The 23,222-nt window shown below is 31.3% G+C and overlaps 2 protein-coding genes across 2 annotated transcripts; one reads left to right on the forward strand and one right to left on the reverse strand.

The window, feature by feature from the left end:
- Window positions 1–629: 629 nt before the first annotated feature.
- On the forward strand, window positions 630–9,329 carry LOC100794135 (subtilisin-like protease Glyma18g48580). The gene is made up of 11 exons (XM_003545144.5): window positions 630–782; window positions 905–1,014; window positions 1,302–1,399; window positions 1,514–1,678; window positions 2,434–2,557; window positions 3,045–3,588; window positions 7,079–7,173; window positions 7,270–7,545; window positions 7,780–7,894; window positions 7,973–8,186; window positions 8,636–9,329. Exons 1-11 carry the CDS (start codon window positions 696–698, stop codon window positions 9,169–9,171), a joined length of 2,364 nt encoding a protein of 787 aa, XP_003545192.1. The 5' UTR covers window positions 630–695; the 3' UTR covers window positions 9,172–9,329.
- A 9,487-nt stretch (window positions 9,330–18,816) lies between these two features.
- On the reverse strand, window positions 18,817–21,880 carry LOC100305449 (receptor protein kinase-like protein). The gene is made up of 2 exons (NM_001248625.1): window positions 19,276–21,880; window positions 18,817–19,163 (listed from the first exon to the last, which is right to left on the reverse strand). Exons 1-2 carry the CDS (start codon window positions 21,878–21,880, stop codon window positions 18,817–18,819), a joined length of 2,952 nt encoding a protein of 983 aa, NP_001235554.1.
- Between the last annotated feature and the right edge of the window lie 1,342 nt (window positions 21,881–23,222).

The raw sequence follows: 23,222 nt of genomic DNA on the forward strand, positions 1-23,222 counted from the left end.
AAACTTACTAGGGTAGGTCTAGTAGTAGGAGTAGAGACAGTGCATTTAACGTCATAGAATTGAACCATAGGACGATCATCACACACAAAAAACAACTTTTGATAAGTTGACGGTTTAAGTCCTTGTAAATATTTTTTAGTCTAAATTTAAGGTGCCATTTGCATTCCCTAAACTTGTATGTATAATAAAAAATGTTTAACTGTTATACACGTGTAGAATTTTTTACACTAATAAGTAGTAACAATACATGGAATTTAATGGGATTTTTAAGATAATGGTAGTGTTTTTAAAAAATGGTTAAGAAATTAAAAGAATTTTTTTTTTACCGTGGAGACCTTAAAAAATGTAAAAAAAAATTATAGACAACATAATTTTACAAATTCTAATAAATATATTTCTCCTTTTAATTTCTTAATCAATACCCTAAATACCCTAAATGCATTGGTTAGGATTTGTTTTAAGATACCCTAAATATTAATGAATACCCTTAATTAGCATTGATTAAAAAACTAAAAGAATTTTTAATGAAAATATATAAATAAATATTTTTTTAGTTTCCTAACTAATATACTAAGACCAATGGATACAGATCAATAGATACAATGTAACCATGTTTGCCTCTAATAAAGTGTGGTGAAAAGATTTATATAAGGAAGCGCGTTATCAGCACTTCCAGAAAATTAAACCAGCTGAAGATGGCTGCATCCTCCCTATTCAAACTTCTCCTATCATCAATCATGCTTTGCACTATACTGCAGCCATACACACATGCTCTTAGAAAGGCAAGTATCTAATACAGTTGTCACTGTTTAATTTCACATAACTTCAACTACAAAATTCACATTTTGCTGTTGGATATACTATATTTCACATATTTATGCTTTGATTTGATTCTCTTTAGCAGACCTACATTGTATACTTGGGAGAGCATTCTCATGGTCCAAGTCCTTCACTTCGCGATCTTGAGTCAGCCACAAATTCCCATTATGATTTATTGGCCTCAGTCTTAGGAAGGTATATATAAAATCTAGTGTATTAGTTCGAATTCTAACTTTTGTATATAAAGAAAACTTGGTTCGAAGAGACCAACTAACCTTTGCCTACCTCCAAAATCTTTGAAGGAGATTTGTCTCAGTGAAAAAACAACATACATATTTCGGCACCATAAGTCCTGAGTCCTCTACCAGGACTCGCTATCATTCCATGCAATCATATACGTGTAAAAAAAAGAATCTTTATTCTGTGACTCTAGCTAGTTGATGACTAAAATATTTTTATTTATTTATTTATTATTTTCACAGCCACGAGAAAGCAAAGGAAGCAGTCATTTACTCGTACAATAAGCACATCAATGGCTTTGCTGCACTACTTGAAGAGGAAGAGGCGTCAGAGATTGAAAGTGAGCTGATAAATGATTACCATGGTTTCTTTTAGATCTTCGATATATATAAATTATAACTACGCATTTTGATGCTGTACGCATATATATATGTATTTGGATCTATTGGTGCAGAAAAGGCAAGTGTAATTTCTGTTTTCATGAGCAAAGAGTATAAATTGCACACTACCAGATCATGGGACTTTCTTGGGCTGGAAAAATATGGAGGAATTCCTGCAGAATCCGCTTGGTGGAACGGAAACTTTGGCGAAAATACAATCATTGCTAATTTTGATTCAGGTACACTAAACTTTTAGTTGCTCTTGATACAAGAGATTTCGGATATGGCATATCTAAACTGAATTTGTTTCTTAGATAAGAGTATATCAACATGTTTTTTTATAATTTTTTCTGACACATTATTTATTTTTGGGCCAAAGAAAGAATGTAATGGAACATGTGTTATTCTATTTCTATTGCCTTTAATTTTATATCTTTCCCTATTTACAATATATATTCCTTTTTTTGTTCTGAATTGATTAATAATGTTCCCAATTACTAACTGAAAATATTGATTTTATTTTTTATTTTTTAAGGCATTAAATATATATATATATATATATATATATATATATATATTTTATAATAATAACAACATATCATACAAAGAAATAAAATTATTTTTTTAATTTAAACATTTTTACATCTTAATCTTTATACTTATTTTGTATTTTTCTTTATTTCTTCCTTCCTATTTGTCATATCAATTATCTCATCTGGCTTTTTTCTTCCTCCACACTTCAAAAGTATACACACACTTTTTTAAGATGTGAAAAAATGATTTTTCATTTAATATTAAGTACTTTATAATTTTAATTCATTAAATTTCAAGAACAGATATACTTCTATTTATATACTTTAGAAATGAACTCATTATAGTTATACCCCAATCAAATTTTAATTTGTTATTGTTGTTGATGTTGTTATTTTGTGTGTGTGCGCACGTCCACACGCGTGGTTGTAACTGAATTACTGACTGTTTACATGTTGAACAGGCGTTTGGCCCGAACACACAAGTTTCAACGACAATGGATACAGTCCAGTGCCATCAAAGTGGCGTGGGAACGGGGTCTGTCAGATTGACCATTTTAGACCTTCAAACAAAACATTCTGTAACAGGTCATTTTTTACATTTTTTGTCTGTTTCTTTAATTTCACTAACCAGTGTCTCTAAAGAAATGCCAAATGAAACACTTATATATAGATATATAACTTTGAATATTTGATTATTTATGTGCAGTTTTAAAATGTTAATAAAGTTAGTGTAATCTGAGTAGTTTGTAAGAATTTATAAATTCAAACCTCTAAATCTACTAAATAAATACATAAAAATTAATTAAAAACATTTGTAAGCAAATGAAAAAGTTCCTTAGCAAATGTGACAGTACATGCATAAACCAGGCACATTTGTGTGTGCATCAGCATGTGACAATATATATATATATATATATATATATACACACACACACACATGAAGCCCAATATGCACTTTCTATTTCCACTGACTTTTGCGGATCTGTTTTTATATAAGCATTTTATATGTTGGTGTGTTAAATATTCCAAGAAAAAGAAATATAGATACTACACAGCTATGATGATGAATCAGGAAGTTGATTGGAGCAAGAGTCTTCAGTGAAGCTTACGAGGCACAATATGGCAAACTTGATCCCTTAAAACGCACTGCACGTGACTTTGTTGGCCACGGTACACATACCCTGTCAACTGCTGCTGGTAATTTTGCTCCTGGTGCAACCTTCTTTGGCAATGGCAATGGCACTGCAAAGGGTGGATCCCCGAAGGCTCGTGTTGCGGCGTACAAAGTGTGTTGGTCTACAAATGATGCTGGTAGCTGCCATGAAGCAGATATTCTACAAGCATTTGATTATGCTGTATACGATGGTGTTGATGTCATTTCTGCCTCTGTGGGTGGCTCCAATCCTTATATTGAAGCTTTCTTCACAGATGGGGTTTCCATAGGGGCATTCCATGCAGTTACTAGAAATATAGTCGTGGTTTGCTCTGCTGGCAATGATGGACCAGCACCTAGAACTGTCACAAATGTGGCACCCTGGTCCTTCACAGTTGCTGCTAGTACAATAGACAGGGATTTTCTCAGCAACATTTCTCTTGGTAACAAACATTACCTAAAGGTAACATGAACAACATTTTTCTTTTATATCTAATTAGAAGAATTTAATTAATAGATATGTGGTTTATTTAAAAAAAATTTACACCATCGACCAATTAGAAAATTCATTCTTAATCTAACTTGTAAGATAGTTAATATAAAAATCAACAAATTTATCGTATATGTAAGTTTTGTGGCAGAAAATTATAAAAAAGAGGGGAGGAGAGAGACAATACGTATGTGGAGGAAATAAAATTATTCTATTCTAAATCAAATTATTCTAAGCCGCAATACAATAAATAACAAAAGATAAACTAATTAGATAACAAGATTTCATCAGAATTGAATATTAAAACTAACTTCCTCCTTAAAGATAACAATCACTTATTAACTAGACTAATCCATTAAAATTGAGTTGTCCCTAAAATATAGGAAACCAACTCATATACTAAATCCTATCTTATAAACTGAAAAATAAAATATTATATAGTTACAAAAGTATATCTTTAACACTCTTCCTTGTTTTTGGAACTGCAAACTCCAATTCTTTGCCTTAAGAGTTCAAATTTGTTGATGGGCAGTGACTTTGTAAACATGTCAGCCAGTTGATCTTTAGACTTGCAGTAAATTAAGTTCACTTCTCCACTTTGCTGCATCTTTCTCAAAAAATAGAGCTTCATGTTAAAATGTTTAGTCTTCCCATGACACACTGGATTGTTTGCAATAGCAATGGCTGCCTGGTTGTCAACAAAAATTCCAATTTTGTTCTTTTGAGCAAATATAATATTTGGTCTTGTTGTAGTGAGATACATTAGACATCCAATTAAGCTCCTATAATATCCTTCATCAATTTTATCAGCACCATCTTCCTTGGTTAACTTCACCTTTTGATTCATTGGTGTGCTAATATATTTGCATTCCTCCATTTGAAACTTCTTCAAAATTTCTTTTGCATATTTCCTTTGACAGATTAACACTTTAAGAAAATTTAATGAAGGCTTATAGCCATACCAAGCCTCAAATGGAGTTTTATACTTCAAGACTTTGGTTGGAAGACGAATTTGAAGAAAAACTGTTGTGTTAGCTGGCTTCGCCCAAAATGTTTTAGGCAACTTCTTCTCATGCAACATGCATCTAGTCATCTCCATCACCAATCTATTTCTTCTTTCACTAACCCCGTTTTGCTCTGGAGTGTAGGGGGTTGTGAGTTGATGTTTGATTATAGCTTTTTCACAAAATTGATTAAATTTTGATGATGTATACTCTTTCCTTTTGTCAGATCTTAGACATCGAATCTTGTAGCCACTTTGAGTTTCCACCATTTTCTTGAACTTCACAAATACTTCAGCCACTTGTAGTGATGGTGTTCTTTGAGGTCTTGCCACATCAGTGTGAATTAGCTGCAACTTTTGAGAGGCTCTCTAAGTTGATTTGGGGAATGATTTTCTGTTTTGTTTACCAAATTGAGAAGCATTACAGTTTGGCAAACTATAAGAAAGTATTGGTAGACCTTTTGACATGTCCTTTTTTTCATGTTTAGCATTCTTTCAAGATGGCAATGACCAAGTTTCTTGTGCCAGAGTTTCGTGGGTGTGGCTTGAGTGAAATAGGTTGCATGCTCCTCCTCTGTTGGATCAAATGAGAAGTTTTTACCTCTCATTTTAACCCTTAGAACTTCCCGGCCAACAATGTCATAGATAAGGCAATGTTGAGGTTCAGAGGACACTTTAAAGCCCTTTTTAATCAACTAACCTACACTTAGCAAGTTTTGGTCAATGTCAGGCACATAAAGAACACCTGATATTAATTTGGTACCTGAACACGTTGAAATTGCAATGGTTCCTTTTCCTTTTACAAAAATATAGCCACCATTTCCAATTCTGAGCTTTGAGACATTAGTTGACTTCAAATCCTTAAATAGAGTCTTATCATATGTCATGTGGTTCGTACAACCACTATCAATCAACCAACATTCAAAACTACTCCTCATCGAATAACATGTTGCAGTAAAAATATAATCTTCTTCCTCCTGCTCAACAACTTGGGCATCAGCTTCTTGCTGTTGAATTTTGCTTCTACAAATTACAGCTTCGTGTCCAAGCTGATTGCACTTGTTGCACTTTGCGTCTGGTCATTTCCAACATTTGTATGGTGGGTGACCTAATTTTCCGCAATGCTGACAAGGTGGATAATTTTTCTTTTTACCCTTACCTTTGTTTTGGTTGTTTGCATTATTTTCGTTGCTTGTTGGCTGATTCTTCTTGACATATTTCTTTCTACTGGATTTAACATGATGGTGCTTGGCTTGTAAAGCACCTTCAACTGCACTGTCTTGTCTCATCAACCTCCGCTGCTCTTGGGACTGCATAGCATTTACAAGTTCTGCCAATGTAATCTTTGACATATCCTTAGTATTTTCCAATGAAGCAGTAGAAGCTTCAAATTTTTCAGGGGCAGTCACCAGTATTTTCTGAACTATTCTTGAATCAGAAAATTCAGAACCTAGCAACCTCACCTTGTTAGAAATGCTAAGAAGTTTGTTTGCATACTCCTTGATTGTTTCAGACTTCTTCATTTTTTGCATCTCAAATTCTCTAATCAGATTCATGGCTTGCATTCCCTTGATCCTTTCATCTCCTTCATATTCATCCTTGAGAAAATTCCAGATTTCAAATGCTGATTTGGTTGTCATGATTCTGGTGAAAATGTCATGTGAAACAGCAGCAAATAAGGTAGCCTTCGCCTTTGACTTTCTAGCTTTCCTCTCCTTTTGATTTTTAATTTTAGCCATAGTTGGATTGGCCGATAAAGGAAAAACTTCGTAGTCTTCCTCAATAGCTTCCCAAAGATCATTTGTCTCCAGATGAGTCTCCATATGAGCCTCCATTCGTGCTGCCCAGATGTGATAATTATCACCATCAAACACAGGTGGTGCTAGTGCTATGTAAGGAGTTTCAGAATCCATCTATTTGATGAATTGAAGCAAAGTTGACAGGCTTTTTTTGTGTGTGGGTTGTATTGGTTCACTCACAGGTCCCTCTAAGAAAAAGACTCTTGATACCAATGGTAAGTTTTGTGGCATAAAATTATAAAAAACAAAGAGAGACAATACGTATGTGGAGGAAATAGAATTATTCTATTCTAAATCAAATTGTTCTCAGCCGCAATACAATAAATAACAAAAGATAAACTAATTAGATAATAAGATTTCATCAAAACAGAATATTAAAACTAACTTGCTCCCTTAAAGATAACAACCACTTATTGACTAGACTAGTTCATTGGAATTGACTTACTCCTAAGATATAGGAAACCAACTTATCTACTAAATCCTATTTTATAAATTGAAAAATAAAATATTATGTAGTTACAAAAGTATATCTTTAACACAATTTGTGATTGAATCACAGGATAAACAACAAATTTATTTTTTTGCTATATGATTAGTATATAGGGAAAACCATATTGTATATCAATTTAATTTAATTGGGTTGCATGTCTATGTACATCAGGGAGCCAGTCTTAATAGAGGCTTACCATCCCGGAAATTTTATCCATTGGTTCATGCTGTCAATGCTAGACTTCCTAATGCCACAATTGAAGATGCGTAAGCTCAAATTCCCCTAACTTGCTTCAAATATTTACGTCATTGGTTAGATTTTTATTACTTCTTGTTTCTAATATGAGTGTGTTACTACCGTAGTGGTCTTTGCAAGCCAGGAGCACTTGATCCTAGAAAAATAAAGGGAAACATATTGGTCTGCATTCGACGTGATAAAACAACATCAGTAGCTCAGGGTTACGAAGCCGCTAATGCTGGCGCAGTAGGAGTGTTTGTGGTCAATGGCAAGCAAAGTGGCGGTACACTTCTAGCTGAGCCTTATCCTATACCGGGTGCAAATGTGGATGTCAGTCAGGATAAGGATATTGATGAACACGAATGGTTTGAAAAAGGAGGTTCCGACACTAACAATAGCAGGTAATCATATATCACTTAATGGTTTTATTTGGGATTCAGAATCAATTTTCCAACGGGTGACCAAACATGTTCATATTTATTTAAAATCAGGAAAGTTGGTATTTCAAGGTCATTTTTGATGATCTGACATGAATTCAAACAGACACTAAGCCATTTCCATTTCATTTCAGTGTTTCTTACATTCTAAAAATACATGCAGCAAATGAAAAACTTCATCTATAAATTTCTCTGCAGGAAACTTGTTGCTTACATGACTGTAGCAAGAACATATTTAGGAATAAAGCCTGCTCCAATTGTGGCTGGATTCTCATCCAGGGGTCCCAATGCAGTGCAACCATTGATACTCAAGGTCTACATTTCATTTCATCATCATGATATATTTTTCTTTTCCATTTTCTTAGATTCAATACTTTGTTTTCTGTTTCAGCCTGACATAATTGCCCCTGGTGTCAACATATTGGCGGCTAATTCACTAGCGGCAAGTCCATCAAATCAACCATCAGATAGACGTCGTGTTCCTTTCAATATACAACAGGGAACTTCTATGTCTTGCCCTCATGTTGCTGGTGTCGTAGGTCTTCTCAAAACACTTCATCCTGATTGGAGTCCAGCAGCCATTAAATCAGCCATTATGACTACTGGTATGCTGGCAAAAATAATACATCTATATGCATTTACCAAAAGAAACATTGATTACCCTTTTACCTTTGTTACAAATATAATTAAGGCTTTATTGTATTTTTAGTCTTTCAGTTTTTCACCTTTAAATTTCAATGGCATCTATTGATAATTACTAGCATTTCGCTTAACGGAATTAGCAGATGTGACAAACTGACATGATTTATCAGTAAGTAAATAGAGTTTTAAGATGTCATGTCAGTATGCCACATTAGCTCATTCTGTTAAATATTGTATAGAATGAGGATAGAGGAACCTAATGATAAATGGAATAAAATTCAAATCACACACTTGCGACCTCTGAGGAACTGAAAATGCAAAATAAAAAATGTTATAGATGTTGAAAAAAAAAACATTCTACTTCAAATTTTGGGAAAAAAAATCTGATAGAAATTATGCTATATTCCTGTAGCTACCACACAAGATAACAACCACCTACCAATTCGGGACGCATTTGATCAGATAGCAACTCCATTTGATTATGGCTCTGGACATATTCAGCCTAACCTTGCAATGGACCCTGGACTTGTTTATGATATGAGAACAAGGGATTACTTGAACTTCATATGTGCCCATGATCACAACCAATATTTTCTCAAATACTTTCATAGAAGCTCTTACAATTGTCCAAAGTCTTACAACATCGAAAATCTCAACTATCCTTCGATCACAGTAGCAAATCGAGGGATGAAACCTATAAGTGTTACTCGTACAGTTACCAATGTGGGGACTCCAAATAGCACATATGTTGTGAAAGCTAACGTACTTGAAGGATTTAAGGTTCTTGTTCAACCAAGTTCATTGGCTTTCAAGACAATTGGAGAAAAGAAGAGCTTTCGTGTTATTCTTGAGGGAACCAGTTGGCCTAGTCATGGTTTTCCAGTATTTGGGAACTTGTCTTGGACAGATGGTAATCACACAGTAACCAGTCCTATTGTAATCCTGTAACCTTAGAAATTACTCTCAGAAATGTTATCATTGTCGTTTGTGTTTGTGTTTGATGTTATTAGGTAGAAACTCTTAGGTGTTTTTTATTATTGGAATGTTGTATCGATCGAACATCGTTTAATTGGAGCTGTGTTTGTATTAGGCAGCCTCACAATCATGTATGGAGCTTATATGCAAGGATAATTCTAACAAGTAGTAACATACGGTCGTAAAACTGATCAATGAAACATTTTCTTTCTGATTAAAATTATTCACATTAATGAATTGTACAATGTTCTTAATCCTAATTTCTTGAAATTCCACGTCGAATAAAGATATGACTACTTTACTTCTTATAAGGCTTAGACAGTCTCTAGCGTACAAGTTAATTTTGTGAGATCGATAGGCCTTAAACCTAAATTTTAAAATAGCTATAGAGCATATCCTAAATCTGTTATTGGGCATTTGGGTCACCCAATTGTAGTCTTACAAAGCTTTGGCATTCTTCACCTCACAGTTTTGTGGAGTTAAGATCAGATTCTATATGATAATTAAACCCCGAATTTAGTTGTGTTCTAGCTACTTTCATGTTGTCTTTTTGTATTATTTTTCAAAACTATAGGAAGTGCTAGTGTACTACTGGTATTGCTTTCAGTGAGAGTGATTTAATTATCTATCGTTATGGACTTTTTAAGTCAGCAAATTGTTATCCATTGTATATAACTGTGATCCAGGCATCCAGCGGATCTTTGTTATGTATTTTGCTGGGCCTTGGTTTCTTATTTTGCAGCAAATCTGTTAATATTTACCTTAGGATTGCAGAAGCAGAACATAATCTCTGTATTATTTTCGTTTGTTGAATAAGTCTTTCAAGTCAGTATTTTTTTAAAAAAAAAAATTTGGGAAAATGTTTTTTATTTCCTTTTCTGTAGATAATATAGAAAAGTTGTAAATTTTATGTTTATTACAAGTAGTATAAATGTTGGCTGATGATAAATAAAGTAGAATTCCTCCATATATAAATTATAGATGTTGGCTCTCAACCTTTATACTAAAAACCTACAGAGTTTCAGAATTTATTAAATTTCATGATCTTTAGACATTTCCTCTGTGCGGCATACAATGATGCAAGTTTATATAGAGCTAAGTTTCTTTTCTTTTCTAAATGTATGCTATATACAAGGATGCAGTTTATCTTATTAACCAACCTTTTGACTTGGCCTCCTTATGATAAACCGTAACAACCTTATCATCAGTTTTCTTATCAAAATATTTTTTTAATATTCTGCTCATTGATACCAGAAACATCTTGTTTGGGCTTTATGTAATTTATTTTGGTCCATTTAGCTGCTGAACTTTTTTTTAGAAGAGCTGCTGACTTAACTCAGTCATATTTGCCTATTCAAATTTGGCCTTTTGGCTTGGGCTACTAAAAATTAAAATTTAGGTTCCAACAATTATACATGAAGTAAAATTAGTACTATGAAAATTTTAATAAATATTTTAAATATATTTATATATGAATATAAATTATTAATCTCATTTATAATTTGTAAATATATCGTGTACACACCAATTAAATAGATATTACTCAATGAAGTTAAATATAAATTTATTTTATTATTTAGCTTATATTATTGTAACATTTGTTTCCTGTAATATAATTTTATTATTTAGAATTTCTCATAACTTACATTTATGCTGCAATTACTAATATATATATATATATATATATATATATATATATATTAAGTTAAATATAGTGATTATATTGAACACTAGTGAATCATTTTAATATTTAAAATATATACATGCATCGTGAATTTTATATATCATATAGATATAATTATTTTTCAAAACCAAACTTGTCGGCCTGGTCACCACGCTAGAAATAAGAACATCATATCATCGTCTGAAATGCATTAACTTGGGCATTCCATTTTTTTTTTCATTTGCCTTTTTAAAAATGAATAAAAAAATAAAAGTGATAAAATAAAGAGTGAAAGTAATTAAAGGGTACAGTCAATACTCTTTCCTTTCTCACTTTACACGTTAGCTTACTTGTAAAAGCTGAATGCCCGAATCTTAGTCTTCTACTATGTATATCTTGAAGACCTTAATTAGTCTTCCACTATTATCTTGAAGACTTTACTCAAGAATGTGTACATTCTTTGATAAGAAGAGGCTTTTATATTAGCGAATAAGAGAAGGCTCTCCAAAGGGAAAACTTTTTAAACTCTTACTATAATGCAAATCCACAAGTGGAACTCACCAATGTTGGATAACAGGGATCCACCGGTTTGGTGAAACATCGCATTCATATCATCACCTTGACCCCATCTTCCATTTCTATCTCAGACAACAACACAATTCAAGTTCTACATATATTTCCCAGCAGCCAGGGGTGGAATATGCTCAAAGCAAACATCCATGTGAGTCTGTCAGGCATCTGAAATTTAGGTCTACAAGTACAACATTGTGGAGTTTGGACTTCTTCAATCTTAGGCACCGTCCCTAACTTTATATCTTTTGTTTGTTTTGTTACTACAACTTTCACATTTTAGAATGTTGCTAGCTTCCTCCTCCCTCAGGAAACAATGCTTAAAGAAACAAAATGTAAAATACATTGGCATATTAGTCCCATTTTCCTTGACCATGCTCTTCTTGTTGCAGCCAAGGTTTTAAAAAATGGTATCCAATGACAATTTCTGCTGCAGTATAAAATCAACGCAGCCACATCAGTTACATTTATCTGAAATTTTCCACAACATCAAATACTGCAATGAAACTCTAATGGGACCTGACCGTAATTTAAAACCTTGGTTGCATACAACCAGTGCATACAAGGCAGCATGACTAGGCACATGCCAGTTATTTACAATGAAATTGCCTAATACGTTAACCCAGTTCCATCAGTTTAGATAGTCATGTGACTTTAGATACATTTGTGTCTGCTCAAGCAGTAAGCATATTATTGTTAAATGGTGTTATTTTATAGGTCAAATCTTGTTTATTTTGGACTGTTTCTGTGTAAGTTCTGTTTCACTCTTCTTTTGCTTATGAAATATGCTCATTGTATATTCAATAATACCTTGTTGAGCATCATGACCTTTTATTATAGAGATTGTTGGAATAACTAAACCAGTAGGAAGTGGCAGATTTGTTAAGATTTTTGCTGGTTTTATGATACTAGTCAGTCTTTATCTAAGATGGGTTTGATATAGACAAATCAAACATGAGTCGCAGTGGGGTGAAGTTTAAAACGTTAAGGCTAAATATTTGAAAGATTTGTATAATTTGCCATTCAATACAATCTTCCCACCAAATCTGTATCAACTTATCTGTTTGCCTTGAAAAGACACCAACTTGATCAGGTTTTCTTGGAGTTGCATGGTCCACCATTAACCAATCAATTGCAATTTGGTTCAATTTGGGTGAGTTTGAGATAATAATCACACTATATTCCAACGGTTGAAAATAAGAAGGGGCTAGTTGATTTTCAGTTAATCCAACAGCACTTCGATTACTTAATTACTTAATTACATTCATATATATTGGAGTTGCAAGAATGCTCTAATTGATTGGAATCAAGGAAGCAAGCATGTGTTGAAGTAATGCATTTGATTTAGCCTATTTTACTTTAAGTTTTTCAGGAATTATTTCAAAAAAATAAAATAAAATAAAGAAGACTGCTTTAAAAAAATATAGTAACTCTTCATTTACCCTACCAAGTTTAATTACTGTATCTTTTTACTTAAATTTAATTTGACTGATTTGTTCATTTGTTAAAGTTCATTTAACTGTTTATGAAAATTCATAGTAGACCATTGAAGAAAAAAATATTTTAATCAATTAAAATTAGTTTTATTTAATTGATTAAAATTTCTTTCAAACATGAGTTACAAATGTTTTCAATTTTTTATATTTGAAATAAATTTAATCCATATATGCTATAATTTTGTCTAAATTATATAACATATATAATTATTTTTTATTTGTTGGAATTAAACACAATGTCAAAGAATTTATAACTCACACATTATGTTCAATCAATTAAATTAAACTTTTGTTATATATATATATATATATATATTTTGTTGTTTTACAAAACAAATGAAATATTAAATTTATTTTCTTTTCCAAGATGTACTCTTAGAGTCCATTTATGTTTGTTTCACCAAATAAAAGTTTATTTTCAAGAATGCTACATGAAAATATTGCATATTCATGTTTGTTACATGTTAATAATTTTTATTTTTATCACACTTTTCCTACACTTCCATTCCCGTGAGAAGAGATGGGAATGAAATATTTTCATGGGAATAAGGAGAATTATTTGCTAAAATATTCTTAATTTCTTTTCTAATTTATTTTTTATTTAAATTATTTCAAAATTCTAAAAAATATTCAAAGGGATATTAAAATGTAATAAATCATATATTTTTTTTACACTACTACAAAAAGATGATTCTACATTGGTTCTAAGGTACTTTTAAAAATAATTTTGAACATTATTTATAGCAAACTAAGTAGAAAGTCTTTTTACAACGTTCTTGAAAAACCGTCTTAAAAAAATTACACATTTTAAGACAATAATTTTCTTGAGAAACGTCTTAGAATATACAGTTTTTCTAAAACGATTTTTCAAGAATCATCTTAGAATATATATATTTTTTAAAAAAAAGTTTAGAATTCTAAGACAGTTCTCTCAAGAACCATCTTATAATGTATTTCTTTTTTTTTAAAAATTAAATATATTGAAGATTATAAAATGGTTTTAAGATAATTTTCTCATGAAACCATCTTAGAATGTATTTTAAAAAAAAAATAAAAAAAATATTGGTCAATTTATACAACATCCATAAGAATATATAGGGATAGAAGACATAAAGAAAATATTAGAAAAGAATTGGTCATTGGTCACTACATAATAAATGATTATTGTGCAAAAAAATATTGGGTATTGGTCATTGAATAACATCCATATGCACTATTCGACCATATTCGGCTAAATTTGGGCTGAGAAAAGTATTGTGTAAAAAAAATATTGGTCATTGGTGTTCAGTCCATGCTATCAAGTCCAATGAAAATTATAAAAGTATTCGACATAAAAAAAGTTATCCCTAGAAATTCGGAAGCCTTTGCAGGTACATTAGAACCATGTTACAATATTTCAATGTCTAAAATTGGAAATTGAATAAAATGGGGAAAAGAACCGACATAAAAAGACTGATTTTTAGTAGTGTTCTTTTTCAAACAAAATAAACAAGCATTAATATATAAAGTGCAATTGCTTATAGTAAATAGAGTATCTTCTAAAAGGTAGAAGAAATGTGATTTAAATAGAGAAATACTTAACAAGGTCAAGCACAAAGGATACTGCAATTGCAATTCCGACAAGAAAATATCTATAATAATATTAACAGGGATAAAAGATTCCTAACGTGTTGTGTCTTCTCATTTTAGTTAAATCTAAATTTATATTCTAAGAGTATAAAATTTGCATATCACATGTTTAGGCTAAAGAAATTTACAAATGAAGTTATATTTTCCTAAGGTTGATTGGTCGAACAAGGCACAAAAAGTCGTAGATTGATTTATCAAAAAAGACGATTTCCTTCTTTCTTTTTTGTGGACCCAAAGGAATGACTTTTTTTCTCTCTCTCTCTGTTTTTGTTTTTTTTTAATGTTTATGAGGAACGACTTCCTTTTGTAACAACCACGAGATGGGATTTATAATAGGGTAGGGATAAGGAGTTTTTTTTACATACAACAAGAAAAATAATTACTCCAATATCATAATATATATCAGAAATCAATTTTACAAAAAAATATTTTTATTGTCTATCTTATTTTTATAAATATATTAATCTCAAATATGTTTTTGTCTCTTAAATATATTAGTTTCTTATATTTTATAATAATGAATAAAGCTTTTAATTTTGAAGCAATCAAACTACTTAATTTAATTTAATAAATAGAGTTTTTGTCTTGAATAAAGCTCTTAAATATATTAGTTTCTTATATTTTTATAAATATATTAATCTTAAATATGTTTTTGTCTCTTAAATATATCCTTATCTTACCAAGCATGTGTTGAAGTAATGCATTTGATTTAGCCTATTTTACTTTAAGTTTTTCAGGAATTATTTCAAAAAAATAAAATAAAATAAAGAAGACTACTTTAAAAAAATATAGTAACACTTCATTTACCCTACCAAGTTTAATTACAGTATCTTTTTACTTAAATTTAATTTGACTGATTTGTTCATTTGTTAAAGTTCATTTAACATTTATTTATGAAAATTCATAGCACACACACACACACACACACACACACACACACACACACACACACACACACACACAGAGTCCATTTATGTTTGTTTCATCAAATAAAAGTTTATTTTCAAGAATGCTACATGAAAATATTGCATACTCATGTTTGTTACATGTTAATAATTTTTATTTTTTTCACACTTTTCCTACACTTCCATGCTCATGAGAAGAGATGGGAATGAGATATTTTCATGGGAATCAGGAGAATTATTTGCTAAAATACTCTTAATTTCTTTTCTAACTTATTTTTTTATTTAAATTATTTTAAATTCTAAAAGATATTCAAAGGGATATTAAAATGTAATCAACCATATATTTTTTTTAAAATAAAAAGATTCCATGAAACAAACCTTTCCTCATTAAGAATAATTGTTGTTCTATAACAAATGAGAAAAAATCTAATCAGTCAAAGAAATAAAGGATATATTAGAATGGTACATAATATATTTTATAAAATTTGAAATATTTACTACATTTCTTGAATAGTTGTGCTAAAACTGTAAAAAAAAAAAATTGTGTTTAAAAGTCATCTAAAACACAATGGAGAGAATATCTATCATTCCATATTGAAAATTCTATATATTGAAAGTCTTTCATTTCTATAGAGTTGAAGTGGTTATTGTCCTAACCATGAACCGTTGAGCCTCGCATGGTTAGGATACGTTGGGGGAGTCTGAAGATTTGAACAATTCTTAATTTAAATACATCAAATAAATATATATATATATATATATATATATATATATATATATATATATATATATATAAAACAAAATTATTGATTTTATAATAATTATTTCTCTTAATATTTAAGACAATTGAAACAACTCTACACAGTGCAAATTAATAATTAAGATTAATATTATAAGATTTACAATAACTTTACTCAAATAAATGCTAGATCCCTTATTCAATTATAACTATTGTTATCAGTTATGGTGGTGTTATCATTTATCACCACATGGTTGATGTTATTAGTTATCACTAAATAATTAGGAAATCATACCCATGTATTTTTCAATTTAATTAATATTATACAGAAGTAAATTTAGTACTAATATTATTAATTAATATTGAAATATGTATTTTAATAATATTTATATATTAATATAATGTTTATAATTTAAAATATATCATGTAAGCATTAATATCTAGTTTGTTTGTTAAGCTAAATTGAATAGACATATTAGGCAATGAAGTTAAATATAAACATGGACTTTCTTCTTTAGACTAATAAGATTCAAAATCAAGTTTATAATTCAATAAGTTTATCTTATTTGTTTGTTTGAAGAGAAATAGAGTGGGATAAAAGAGAAAAGAGAGATATAAAATAGAAATACTAAATTGATACTATATATTTAAGTGGAAAAATAAAAAGGAGAGAAGTACGTGAACTTGAAGCAAAGAAGCATGTGTTGAAATAATGCATTTGATTAGGCAATTAACGTCTTTGATTTTGTCTCGTTCCTTTTTGTATAATGCCGTTTTGGCTGAAATAAGTTGCAATACCGTGTTTTCTTGCGGATTTTAGTGTTCTTGGGGTTTTCTCGAGTTAGTTTTTTCACAAAAAAAATATTGCATTTGATTTATCCTATTTTAATTTTTTTTTTGGGGGGGGGGGGGGGGGATTATCTTAAAAAATAGAGACAGTTGCTTTAGAAAAATATCCCTAATCAGATAGATCACACTGCTTTGTAAAATAAATAAATAAAATGAAATTTGATATAGAATAAACAATGAAGCCTCATATAGGATTGAACAAAATTAAGTCATATATTGAATAAAAATAATATCAAGATAAATATATAAGGAAGGGATAATTTTTACTTTATAAGTCAATATTGTATGGTTAAGTTAAATTTAAACTCATATTTTAGGATAATATGTCACCTATTATATTATCCACATACCAAATACAAAAATATTTTAAGAAGATGGATAAACCTAAGTATCATTTCTTTTTGCAATTAATATGTTTGTAATTGTTGAGAAAAAAAAAGTATCATATCCATTAGAGATGGTGCAAAATATAAAATATATAAATGAAGGATAATTTTATTTTATAAATTGATTTTGTAAGATTTAGTTAAATCTAAATTCATATTCTAAGAGTGTAAAAATTTGCCTCGCACATGTTCAGGCTAAAGATATTTATAAATGGAGTTATATTTTGTTAAGGCTAAAGAAATTTACAAATGGAGTTATATTTTCCTAAGGTTGGTCGAACAAGGCACAACAAGTCGTAGATTGATTTATCAAAAGACGATTTCCTTCTTTCTTTTTTGTAGACCCAAAGGAACGACTTCTTTCTCTCTCTCTCTTTTTTTTTTTTTAATGTTTATGAGGAACGACTTCCTTTTGGGATGTATAATAGGATATGGATAAGGATTTTTTTTACATACACTAAGAAAAATAATTACTCCAATATCATAATATTTATCAGAAATCAATTTTACAAAAAAAAAATTACTGTCTTTCTTATTTTTATAAATATATTAATCTTAAATATGTTTTTGTCTCTTAAATATATTAGTTTCTTATATTTTATAATAACGAATAAAGGTTTTAATTTTGAAGCAATCAAACTACTTAATTTAATTTAATTAATTTCTCATTTTATGAAAATTTCATATAACATTTATTTATTAAAATTCATAATGTATAGGACAGTATTTATAAAAATAAATATTTTAATCAATTGACATTTGATTTAATAAAAATTTTAATTGATTAAACTTTGTTGCAGATATCAGTCATAAATAAACATAATTTTTTTCTATTTGAAAAAAAAATGATCCGCATAATAGTTTTGTGTAAAATATATAACATTTGTATTCAAATTTATTCTTCAAAATATCCTTATATGAGTTTTCTTGTAGATTACTAAAGTCCTAATATATATTGGGACTTGGGAGTGTCTTCAATTTGTAATATACTTCACCGAGTGGTTAATCGTTAACGTCAAATAATTCTCAAAGAAATATACAGTCAAAATATCCTTATCTTACCAAAAAACATTACTTTTTTCTTTTGATAAAAGTGGCTTTTCATTTATTTTTATGCAAAGTGACTTTATTTATTTTATAAAGACCAAAAACATGACTGTCTCCCTTCAAAATCACACTTTATTTATTTGATCTTACAAAAGACATAAGACAACTTACAATTATTTTCCAAGTCTTTAACGGAACAGAACATACAAAGCACTCCACTCAATTAGAAACATGCAGAATATGCAAGAGAAAAACATTAATATCCCAAAAGGCTTAATCACACTGTACACCAAAAAACTAAAAAACACATAACACACCAGAAAACAAGTTTCGATTATTTAGATAGTTGACCAAGTGTGATCATGGGGAGTGGATCCAAAGAAGATGATTTTGGCATCACAAACTCGTTATGCACTTGTTCCATACTTGGGCGAAAGCGTGGATTCTCACTTAAGCAAGCAAATGTTAATTTTGCAATCAAGATCACTTGTTCAACAATTGGCTTCACTGGATGAGGTAGTCGCTGGTCCAACACATCCATTAATAGCAAATTAGACGCAGATGATGAAAACAATGAAGAAATGAGATCCCCTGGATGCTTTCCCATTATTATTTCCAAACAAAGCACTCCAAAACTGAAGACATCACATTTCTCATTCACTTCCATAGTATAAGCAAGCTCTGTAATTGATCAAAATAATAAAAATAGTATTATAAAACAAGTAGCAGGACTTATTATTCAAACAAGTATTGATATATAGGATTAAATTCCTAAGAACAAAAATGGCCTAACCTGGTGCAGAATACCCATATGTGCCTGCAAACGCGGTTATATTTTGTGAATCAGGATTCAGAATTTTAGCTGTTCCGAAGTCAGAGATGTGGGCTTCATAATCCAAATCTATAAGAACATTCTTACTTGATATGTCACGGTGAACAATAGGAGGAAAGCAACCATGATGCATATGGTACAAAGCACTTGCCACACCTTTAACAACCTTCACCCTCCTTTCCCAATCAAACATTGTTGCACGCGTATCATCGGTTAGTACTTTATCCAAGCTACCACCCTCTAGGAACTCATAAATCAAAAAGGAAAAACGTGGATGTAAACAATATCCTAGTGACTTCACAATGTTACGGTGCTTGATTTCGGCCAAGGCTTTAACCTCAGTTGAAAAAGCTTTTGAATCGGGTGTTTCCTCGTTGGGTGCAGCATGAAGTTTTTTCACAGCAACAATCTGTCCTGCGGGTAATTTTGCCTTATAAACAGATGCAGTTCCTCCTTCTCCAACGAGATATTTGTCATCAAACCCCTCTGTGGCTTCAATGATATCTTTATACTCTATTTTTCCATCATAAATCCAAAGGGAATAATGATCCTGACTTTTTTCTTCTTTATCCTCCTCCTTTTTGGCCTTTGTTGCTCTTCGGTAGTAAATACATAAAGAAATTCCAACCACCAATAATAATAGAAATAGAGCGCCGAAAGAAAGGAGTAATGCCAGCATGATGACATTTCTTTTCATTTTATCATGAGGTGGGGTGTGGCAAGGCACCAAACTGGAGGCTTTTCCACACAGGCCTTTATTATTTTTCAATGCATCAAATGAAGCATTAAGAAAGGCTGGAATGCTAGGAATTGAGCCCTCCAATTGGTTGTTAGATATGTCAACATTTAACAAGCTATTCTGAAAATCAGGAATGGCTCCTGAGAGATTGTTGTGTGAGAGGTTTAGTGTTTCCAATCTTTGCATACTCGCAAGTGCTGCTGGTATTTCTCCATTTAGCAAATTACAACTAAGATCGAGATCTTGAAGAGATTGCAATTGGCTAAATTCTGATGGAATGCTTTCTGTGAATTCATTCTTGCTCAAGTTCAAGTAAAGTAACTTGCGCAACTCTCCCACCTGTTTTGGAACCGGGCCACCTAAATTATTTGCTGCAAGCTCGAGACGTGTAATGCCGGACCAGGCTGCTATTTCGGCAGGAATGTTGCCAGAAAGTTCATTGTCGCCTATTGATAACTCCAACAAAGCGGTCAAGTTCCCAAGTTCTTTTGGAAATTTTCCTGTTAGATGATTTGAAGACAAGACTAGTACTCGTAAGTTGGGTGCCTGGCCGAGTTCTGGGGGTATACCACCAGATAAATTGTTGTTGGACATCTTAAGGCTTGTGAGATTAGGACACTTTGCCCAGTTTGGTGAAATGTGGCCATAAAAGTTATTGCTACTCAGATCAACGTAGTCCAACTCTGGATATACACCAAAAACATCTGATATATTTCCGGTCAACTGGTTTTCATTTAGTTTGAGTCTGTAAAGACGGGAACAATTTTTCAGGCTTTTTGGAACTGGACCCGTGAAATAATTACTTTCAGCAGTAAAACTTTCAAGTAGCCCACCAAGGCAAATTTGTTGTGGCAAGGGGCCAGTGAAACTATTGATGGCTGGTCGAAAGATATTTAAATTGGTAATGTTATTCAATGCTGGTGTTAATCTGCCTTCAAGTTTGTTATTAAAGACACTGAAAACCTCGAGGTTTGTCAAATTTCCAAAGGTGGAAGGAATAACTCCGGAGATATTGTTCTCATAAAGGACAAAGAACTGTAGATTGACCAAGTTTCCGATGGAGGTAGGAATTGATCCAGAAATCATGTTAATGGCAATGACCATACTGACCAGCTTTGTCAAGTTTCCAATATTGGAAGGAATTGAACCTGAAATTCTATTATCATCGATTTCAAAAACAGTCAAATTGACCAAGTCTCCTATGGAGGATGGAATGGAGCCAGAAAGTCTATTGTTTGAGAACTGAAGGAGTTCTAAATTTGTCAAGTTTGTAATTGAAGTGGGGATTGTACCAGAGATTGAGTTCTCTGTTAAGTCAACTCTAACAAGGTTGGACAACCTTCCAATTGTTGGAGGAATGGTACCAGAAAGTTGATTCCATTGAAGTATTAGACTCTTCAAGTTCTGGAATTCTCCAATCTCCTCAGGAATAGAGCCAGAAAGTTTATTGTATTCCAAGTTTAGAATTGACAAGCTAGCCAACTTCATCATGGAAATGGGGATTGGACCACTAAAATTATTAGCACTCATTATCAATTGAGAAACACTGGACAAGTTAGCAATTTGCTGAGGAATAGTTCCACTAAAACTGTTGTGACTAATATCCAGAGTTAGCAGCTTGGGAAAGGATGAGAAGTTGAGAGTGTGAAGAGTACCTTGTAGCCCAAGATTTGTAACATTTATAGCGGTCACAGAGATGGATTCGTCACAAACGATTCCTTTCCACCTGCAAGGACTGACACCACTGGTCCATGAAGACAGAGAAGCTTGGCTTTGGTTGTCAAGACTCTCTCTCCACTCAAGTAGAGCACTTTCACTTGCTTCCATCTCTTGGTTTTCTGCAACTTCATTAGCAGTGATGGCAGCAAAGGCAAAAGAAGAAAATGTGAAAAGATGGGAGTAATGGAGGCTTAAGAGTGAGCAGAGAATTAGACGAATTAATGAAAGCTTAATGAACACCATGTTTGAGTTACAGGGTGATGAATATGTTTTATTTTTTGGTGAAGCACATGTGATTGTGGTATAGTCGTATAGTACAAGATGTTGGACACTCTGAGCTAGTTATGCAATTAAATAGCAGAATAGCTGCTCCTTCTTTTTTCCATGATGGATGGTGATCCTATAATCACTCGCCCATTTGTTACTGTCACTCGTCCAGTTCTTGAACATTTTACACGATTTTAAGCCTTTTCTTTTTACTAATTCAAATCATGAAACTAGTTCTACTATATTTATCTAAAATATTATGAAACTCAACTAATGTTAAAAAAAGGTATAAATATAGTAAAAAATGTTAGAAAAGTGAATCTCACAAATATTTTAGTCTTTATTGTATCTAAGATTGTCATCATTTTGTCTCTTTCAAAGGAAATTGCTAATTTAGTTTCTGAAATTGTGAAATCGATCAAATTGGTTCATGAAATTAATAAAGGCCTTTTGGTCCTAAAATTTTATGATGGTACAATTTTAGTCCTTTGAAAATTTTTATTACACATTTGGTTGTCTACGTTTTTTAATTTTAGCAATTTAGTAAACTTTTAGTTTGTTATCAATTTTTTTAGCAAAAATTATTAATGTAACATCTAAGTGATGACATCATGATAACAACTAAATATGAGCTATTTTGATAACAAAAATATATTAAAAATATCTTTAAAAATATTTATTTAGCAATTATTTTTGGCTTAAATGATAAAAATTGATATTTTTATTATTTATGACTTGTAGAGAAAAAGATCGAAAAAATATCAAAAATACGAATAAGAAAGATTTTCAGCATCAGGCTCAAGTCCACTCCAACAACTATAAGGAGGGAGTCAAGTCAAGAAGAAGAACTAACACAGAACCCCCTTCTAGTATGGGTTTCATTTACTCCCTTACTTTCTTTCATCCCCTCTCATTGTAAATCCCCCTCAATGGCTATGAGTGGCCTGGCAGGCCTAACAAGCCAAAGCGATATAGTGTACTTCATATTTATCAATGCAACATGATCTTTTTCCAAGTTTTACTATTCTATTTGTAGAGATGGCAAGCATTCTCTCTGCATTTCTGTTATTTTCTGTTGTAACTATTAGAGTTAGTTAGTTAGAGTCTGCATGTGTATATATAGGGCCTTGTAACTAGCTGTAAAGATAGATTTTGAACTCTGTATTCATTGCATCTGATAAAA

The sequence above is a fragment of the Glycine max genome, chromosome 14, assembly GCF_000004515.6.
Source record: "Glycine max cultivar Williams 82 chromosome 14, Glycine_max_v4.0, whole genome shotgun sequence".
Lineage (NCBI taxonomy): Eukaryota > Viridiplantae > Streptophyta > Magnoliopsida > Fabales > Fabaceae > Glycine > Glycine max.

Bases quoted from the DNA above. Each gene is read 5' to 3' on its own strand.
- LOC100305449 (NM_001248625.1), bottom strand. From the start codon at position 21,880: ATGGAAGCAAGTGAAAGTGCTCTACTTGAGTGGAGAGAGAGTCTTGAC. The intron at 19,164-19,275 runs GTTAGGCCATTT...GATCAATTACAG, and splicing joins ATATGGGTATTCTGCACCAG to AGCTTGCTTATACTATGGAA.
- LOC100794135 (XM_003545144.5), top strand. From the start codon at position 696: ATGGCTGCATCCTCCCTATTCAAACTTCTCCTATCATCAATCATGCTT. The intron at 783-904 runs GCAAGTATCTAA...TCTCTTTAGCAG, and splicing joins ACACACATGCTCTTAGAAAG to ACCTACATTGTATACTTGGG. The intron at 7,546-7,779 runs GTAATCATATAT...ATTTCTCTGCAG, and splicing joins TCCGACACTAACAATAGCAG to GAAACTTGTTGCTTACATGA.